This window comes from Dendroctonus ponderosae, unplaced genomic scaffold (assembly GCF_020466585.1).
Source record: "Dendroctonus ponderosae isolate FM_Combo_2020 unplaced genomic scaffold, Dpon_F_20191213v2 Dpon_F_20191213_101, whole genome shotgun sequence".
Lineage (NCBI taxonomy): Eukaryota > Metazoa > Arthropoda > Insecta > Coleoptera > Curculionidae > Dendroctonus > Dendroctonus ponderosae.
This window is the reverse complement of record NW_026017122.1, coordinates 1-8236: the sequence shown is the minus strand read 5'-3', so window position 1 is coordinate 8236 and position 8236 is coordinate 1. Positions and strand designations below refer to the sequence as shown.

The following is an 8236-nucleotide window of genomic DNA, read 5'->3' as shown; positions in this document are numbered from 1 at the left end:
AAATAGGAAATCTAGTAGGATTTTCTTAAAAATTATAATTTTGAAACTGGTTAACGCGACCTGCGAAACGGTCCAAACCTTTGTGATACATAATGCGTTTTAACAATTTCGTCCAAAAAAATAATGATTTTATAAGAGTGTTCGGTTTTTAAATGAACCAAGCTGTAAATAGGTATTTATATTATCTGCAATAGAATTTCACTCAAATCAAAAAATTGTATCAATTATTTGACTATAGTGTTTAATTTTTCACATTTTGCAAAAGCCTGTTCCTTCATAACTCTATATACATATTAAATATATTAAGACGAATTATATCATTTTATTTACAGTAATACTCAGTTTCTTCTCGCTGGCATCCATCACATTTTAGTTGAAAACTAGATATGTTTTTCCACTCACAGTTGCATTTTTGGGACACCAATTTAGTGACTGTGATGTAGTCATTACTACAACACAACGTAGCACAATTGTCGATATCTCTACATCGTCTTCCTGTTGTCGAAAATGCACTGTTTCTATACGATTCGCAAAAATTCGGAGAAGAATCTAAAAATAATAGTTGCTTCTTCTTCTTGTGCCGACTAATATCGTGGATATTATTGTCAGGTTCTACTTGAATAGCTTTGTGATAAAGTGCTGTCAGATTTTTTGCAACTTCGTCAAACGGACGTAAGCTTTTATAACATATCCTTTGAGTACAAGAACCTAAAAAAATTCAGTGTTGAAACTTGTTTCAGTCGATTTTCGAAAATGGTTTTAAGGAGAATATGTTCTTAATTAACGTAAAATTTGAATTAAATAGAAAACACAGATTTTAGTCTTTAGTTGTCTGTTTTTTTTAATTAAACTACTCGGCACATGATGACATTAAGAAGAAGTCTATTATTTATGGAATAAATGCGCTCTTTTGTCAAAAATTTGCATGACCACTCTAGAAAAATGATTTTTGAAATTCTTGTCTACGAAGCCAAATTGGTGTTCGGGGAGTTTCACCAAAACTTTTGTTTGTTTTTGTTGGCTTTGTTACTACCTACTTGTTATTTAATGAAAACTAATAAACTTCGCTTCACCTTTTTGCGTCCCAATTGGAAAATTAAGTTGAAAGTAGTAGGTGTGGGACAATGATCACAATGTCACTATTTAATTTTAGATTTTAACTGTTAATATCTTCTCTAAATTTTGGGGAAAAAAATTCATTATTTACTCTCCAAGTAAACCCTATAACCCCTTAAAAGGAATGAATCAGTTTTGAGAATTACCCTGTATACTGGCCTAGTATTTACTTCAGTTGAATGACTTGTCCTTAGAATTATAAAAAATATGTATACAGGGTGAATCACGGTTGATGACACATTGGACGTATATGTATATCAAATGGGACCCTGTATATTGAATTAAAAATAAATACTTACCCGATAAACCATGACATTTACAAACTTTCTTCGTATTATGCCGAGTAATTCGCAATCCAACTTCACTATTATACTTCATAATATTGTTTGGGTTATCGCCTTTTCTCTTCAGTTGGAGAAATTTTTCGACGAAAGTTGAAGCATATTTGGTATTGACTGAACAACCTGAAGCAGAAAATTATTTAAGCGTTAACTTGAAAAGTGATGGTGAAAAACTAATACCTCCCCAATCCCACTTTAATGGATTGTCACTTTTTGGATGCCCAGCACATTGGCAATTTGATAGTTTTCCTTCCACACATGCTTGGGCTATCACATACATAAACGCCGATGTTGCTAGACTATACATAAAAGCAGTTTCTCTGTAAATCTTCTTAAAAAATTTCTTCATATGCATTGTGGAACAGTTCCACTGTTCATACCTAAAAGTGTTTTCTTTCACGTAAAGCTACTATTCAGTTCATTTTAGGATATCTCAAATAAATGAGTGCCGATATGACTCGATGATGATACACCGAGTTCCAAAATAAGTTGAAAACCGGACTTTTTGATAATGTTCCCTTAAACTTTATCTTTTTAACTTTTATTGAACCTATTAACCGATCATTTTTATGGTTTACCACTTAATTCTTTGTTTTTTATTCCAGCGAAATAAATGTTAAATTGTTATTTTTCATGACAAGTTATGGGGAAAATCCGGGCCATGTTTTTTATCAGTTTTTTGAAAATCTAAAAAATTAACAGAATGTCATTTATTACTGGAAAATGATTAGCTGCGAATTTCCGCTTTCTTTAACAAGGCGGTCGCAGGATTGAACTGTAGGCTTTGAAGCAAAACCGTTCAGTCAGAGTCGTTTTCAAGCAACTCAACTTCATAACATTTCAACATTTTATTGACTTTGTGCTTTTAGTTAATACTTAAATTTGAATTCTAAAAACCTCTTTTTGAGAGACCAGAATCCTAATTTCGAGTATACCACGCATATTAGAGGTTGTTAAAGCAAGATAACTTTTATAGTAATCACAACCCACACGCTTGTACAATTTAATTTGTTGTCCTTGTATTTGTTGCGTTGTAATTTAAATTTTTAGCTTAATAAAAAAATGTTAAACACGCAGGGCAATTACTAAACATGCTGCGGTTTTATAAATTTTGAAAATAAAAAGAATATTCAAAAACGAAAATGGGCACAAAATAACACCGTTTCAATCAGATCTATTTTGGTTTGAAGCAAAACGGTAGCTCATAACGTACTTGAAACAATGGAAAAGTGCGTTGCCCGACGTTTTTTAAATTATTTATCATCGGGAGTGAAGGTTCCACATTTTTTACACGTCATTGTAATGCCAAAGAATTAAGCTACAAATTACAACAGTAGATATTAAAATAGGTTATTTAGTATAAAAGAAGACTTTGAGGTTTAGCAAAAAATATGATGCTCCTTTTTTTGGAACTGAGTTTCTTTGTGATATTAATTGAGTACATACTGAAATTGCAGCTGACATGATTTTACTGTCAATGATCTAATTTGCTGGAGAAGCTGAGGTAATCCTTTCCTACGTTCACACATTTTCCTCTGATGCTTTAAGTCTTTTAGCCATCTGCACATTTCCTGTACTGTCACATTTCTTGCGCTTCCTACTTCTGGGTAGAAAAAGCTGGCATTTGTGGTGAAGAGTAGTGCTATTAGTGATTTTTTTCTTGAGGTCATTTTATTCTTATGCTGCATCGTGGTACTGAAATACAATTAATAATATTATGTTAGACGAAAAGATTAAAAAGCCATTATATATTAATATAATATAAAATATGAAATGCTATGGGATAGAATGAAGAATATGCGCAATATTCGTGGTATCAAAGCGCATATCAAAACTTCTTTATGTTATGAACTACGACCGACGCATTCTTTCTATTTTCACATATGTACTTACAAAAACAGTAGTGTCTCAAGATCAAACTTTAAGTTTGATCGTCTTAAAATTAAAATTTCTATTAGCCAGGCGTGTTTATGCAAACCTAACTTGATCAAATGTTGCATTTTCCTTATAAAAGATAATCAATAAGAGTCAACTTCCTATATTCAATTTAAATATTTTATGAAATAATTCATTCGGAATCTGGAACCTAATCCTGATTTTATAACATCGGTTAAACGGCGTAGGCTTCATTATGTTGCTGCGTCAGTTTTCACAAAACTTTTATAAAAAGCTGAGACAAGATTTAGAAAATCATGTTTGCTAAGTAGACTTATTATTCGCAGAAACTAAAACTTGGTCTTTTACTTCTTAATAATCCAAAACTTAAATAGATAATAAAAAGTAAAAATATAAACATCGGAAACATAAAAAAATATGTTTTCTCATTCAGTGTCAAATACTGTCGAAATTGTCATGAGAATTATATAACGTTTAACGTTTGTCTAAAAGTATGCTCTTTAATCGTTTCGTTGTCTTGATCGGTGTAAAATAACCTGACTTTAGGTGCTCCTACAAAGAAAAATCTCTGCTGTTTAAATCACGCGCTCTGGATGGTCAGAATTCAGGCGCTCCAAGCTTCGTCACATTCTGATTATGGCTAATACTTCACGAGGTGAAACTTTAAGGTGGCCTGGAGCACTATTTTAAATTAACAAATTTCGTTTCCTTAGCTGAACAAGAAAATCCAGATCAAGTTGAAGAGATTACTGTAAAATTATCGTAATGAGTAATACCATGCGAATTTGCACTGCACTTCTGGAAAATGAGTGCGCTCGTAAGCATCTCATCCAGGCAAAGCGAACAATTTCTGCGAATGTTTTAAGGACTGCACTCTACAAAATTCTAAAATTGAAAAACGTGGTACAGATACAACCTGAAACTTTATATAATTGTTTATACTATTTTATACTGTTACTATACTGATCGCGAACTGACGACGAATTGACGCTGGTCTTTTCGTCTGCATATAAGACAATCGCCCTCAATTGGGCTTTGAGTTAAGTTCAAACCGTACAATTTATGTTTATGAATAATTTTCTGTTTGAAAACACGCGATCACGGTACTTGGAGTGAAGAAGCTGCGGATCCTGTACCAATGGAACGACCATAAAAGATATTCGTTTGTGTTATTTTCTGAATTAAGTTATTTCTTTACCATTTTTTTATTAAACTTTCGTATCCTTTAACCACAAAAAGAAGAGCTGTAAATTGTCTCTAAAGGTGAGCTGTCTCTAAAAACGAAACAACAAAACACTACTTTTCAGCAGCGTAAAAGAAAAGTCAAGTTTGAATGTTAGTCGTTTTTTATATGCGAAAAGGGTTTTGAATTTCTTTGTTGGAAGCAAAGTAAGATAATAAAAAACTGAATGTAAAAACAAAGCCGAACAGCTTGTGTTGTTAGCTGTTTAACCCATAAAGAATTGAAAACTTATAAAATGTAGCGTGCGTAGGTAGAGCAGTGAAAATTACTTAATATACTTACCATCCCAGTGAATCATGATTAGATTTTATCGTAACGGTTTTTTGAATTGCAATAAATCAATTTTTTCAAGAAAATCGAAGAAAAGGTTGTATTTGCTTACTGAAAATACTAAACTTAAGGAAATGCTTATACAAGAAATCAACCTGTATTTTTTAAGTATTTAATGGATAGACCTAAGCATATGTGTTTACTACCAGTCAAATAAAAAGGTTTCAATGGCAGTTTTTGTTTAGCAAGTGCAAGTAGATTAGTAGTGAAGGTTAGATACTCTAGTTACAAGTTATTTCTTGCCTTTATGGTGACGAGGAAGCGGATGCGTTTTTTATGATTTCACTTTCTAGAAAGTATTTAGTAGATATATCAAAGAAAATGTATTACCTAACTATTTAAATAAATTAGTTTTAATATAATTTCAATAGCATTTTTTCAACTAGCAGTGGGCATGTAAATCTATGCATTCTGAACATCTAGACACTAGTAGCTTTGACTTTATGGCGATTGACAACAAATAAAAGGCCTGCACATGATGAACAAAATGGAAATATTTTGCTGGTCCCAAACTTTTTGCTTTGTACTGTTCTAAGTTCATTCACAATTTCATCTATGAAAATAACAAAGTAAGCTATTTATATACACAATATTCTAATTTTTTGCAATAAGTTTCAATAATATACTTGTGTGCAGATGACGGGAAGAGACTTTCACCAAAAATATACAATAAATGAGTAATATAAATTCCGCAAAGCAAGCAATGTGCAAAATAAATAAAGATTATTATACTGCGCTTATAATAATATATTAGCGCAGTAAGTTGACAAATGAGACTCATTCTTACCTAATTATTTGACCAATTATTTTTCGCGTCTCAAATTTGTGTAACAAAAGCAGATCATAGAAACGTCCTTTTGAATGTTGGGATCATACCGGTGGAAAAAATTTCACTTTTAATAAACTGGTACAAATCTAGTGGTGTTATCAAATTTGGAAATATGATAACGCAGGTATGATAGACTATAGTTTCTGAAATAAAACTCTTTTCGAATAATAAAACTAACTATATTAAATGTAGTAGAAGCCTAAGCGGCCCTATTGTCTGGCCACTCTAATATCTCGACTTCAACCCTTCAGATTTTTTTGGCTCACTTAGTGCTTTATCATTCGTTTGCCGTCTTGTTAATACCAAAGAAGARCTRTYAAATATGATTGTKACTTATCGAGACATAATTCTAAAATGGTAAAATTTACCTTTCTAGTYACAGTTAAAATGTTTYAATAATWTTGCAAGTGCAAAACAACTGGRACRAACSGTATGGTAAAGTTAYTCTGGTTAATGATAAAATGGTTTCATTATATTTTYTCTTACTGCTTAACTAATTATTATTAGTTTTATTATTGCAAAATTTCTATTATTTAGAACRTTCTRAGAKAATTTTTTTCCTGGAAAAAAGCAAGGGCTACCGTTTCTGTAGCAAAAAATTGGTTTATCTATAGAGAACTAGGGATGGTCGGTATTTAACGAAACCGCTAAAATAACAGTGTTCCAAACGTGGAACCTATAACCGTAGTTCAGCCGATTTAAGTTGGTTTTTTGGAACCGTCTCATAAAACTTAAACAGTGGTGCGCATTTAGCACCGGCTGAAGCCGTTTGCCGATTTAAAGGTTGTTTTTGGAACCGTCTCATCAACCTCAAAAAGTGGTTCGCGTCAGCACAGAACCGATGCGGCATCGTCGAGCGCTCCATCCAGTTGCAGCAGTTTCAGTAACCATTTATCRACGGAAAAGATGTTGTATGTAGTTGCACGTTGCCTTGATGATTGTATATTACTTTTCGTTTATAAGAATTACTGTTCAGWWGYCCAGGAACCATARTCGTTCAGATCAGYGMAAATTTGTTTAGTTGCTGCGATKATATAATTCAGCATTTTTRGTCTATARGTATTTARCTTTCTGACATTCTGTARTAAATCYTAAAAAAAGGATTTCTCTCAAGAAACTTTGSTCTGGAGTTATGCCCATAASCAGCAATCTAAGCAGAATGTACMCTTGCATATGAGCWATGAGCAAAGTAAAAGTCTAAGACATAAATTCCATCACAGTTGAAATGTAAAATAACAAACGTTTTAATCAGAATGTGCACCTGCATTTAAGCAAGCTGGCCATTTTTAAATATAAATTCTGTCAGAGATGAAATGAAAGTTATTTGAATAGTAATAAACGTTGTAAGGTCGACATAATTTTTCATTTTCAAACCTATTACTAGGGTGAAACTGGAGCGTTGTAACCTTAGTTAAACGTTGCGTTACAGAAAAATAACCGTTTATCACACCTCTATAGTGAACGCAAATTAAAAATTGTGTTCAACAAACGCCTGGACATGGAAGCTCTACAACAGGGCTGGACAAATTCCCACGTAATAATCATTCACAAAAATTACTACTTCGAAAACGCAGAAAATTACAGACGGATCAGCCTGCTGTCTCAAATATATAAATTATTTTAAAAACTAATAACCAAATGCCTCACACCTAAGCTGGACTATACTAGCTTTACTCGCGGTAACGATTCAGCACTGGTTCGGAACCAGGGTTGCCAGGTCCGAAAATCGAGTTTCGGTAGATAAGCTCGACATTTTTCGGTAGAAAATCGGTACTCATTTTTCTTTCATTATTAAGGGCTCCATCTGGTGAGGGTTTGGAAATGCTCTGTTAAGCACCACCGAGAGCTGGTTGGGTGGTCTAAAACCTCACCAAAAAAAAGGCTCCATAAAATCGCGCGTTTTTCAAAACTTAAATTTTTAAACTTACAGGAATACTAAAATAAACATGAGTCAGCAAAGAAGTAAAAAAGTAAGTAAGTAAAAACTCTTCAATATTTCCAGAAACAGACGACATTCTGTGTCCAGACCTTTTAATTCACTATCATTTATTAAATTTAGAAATATTATTGCAACATCAGAAATAGATTGTAGGGAACCTGATTTCACTATTGCAGGATCCATAAAACATAATTTTATCATATTATGATCTATATGGCGGGCTTGATTAATTTTACGTTTGAAAAAGAACTCTAAAATACGAGGTGTGCTATAATAAAATGTCTGCTATTACCAAAGTACTTTGATCATGAATATGTATGTATATATGTTATATTATTTTAAGAAATTCACAGATTTTTTTACTTTTATTTGTTACTTTTCGGTAGAAATCTGCATGGTATCGGTAGATCGTTGACGATTCATTGACAAATCGATAGATCTACCGAAAAATCGGTAGACCTGGCATCTCTGTTCGGAGCTGACCGTAAGCGCATAGAGGCATTCGAGAACAGATCGCATGCGCGTTGAGGCGATATGTCAAG

At 32.7% G+C, this 8236-nt stretch overlaps 1 protein-coding gene across 1 annotated transcript; it reads right to left on the bottom strand.

Moving 5' to 3' along the window:
- Positions 1–220: 220 nt before the first annotated feature.
- Positions 221–3518, bottom strand: LOC109537475 (protein Wnt-4). The gene is made up of 5 exons (XM_019904243.2): positions 3351–3518; positions 2904–3152; positions 1638–1837; positions 1416–1580; positions 221–708 (listed from the first exon to the last, which is right to left on the bottom strand). The coding sequence occupies exons 1-5, from the start codon at positions 3455–3457 to the stop codon at positions 323–325; spliced, it is 1107 nt and encodes a 368-aa protein (XP_019759802.2). The 5' UTR covers positions 3458–3518; the 3' UTR covers positions 221–322.
- Positions 3519–8236: the final 4718 nt, after the last annotated feature.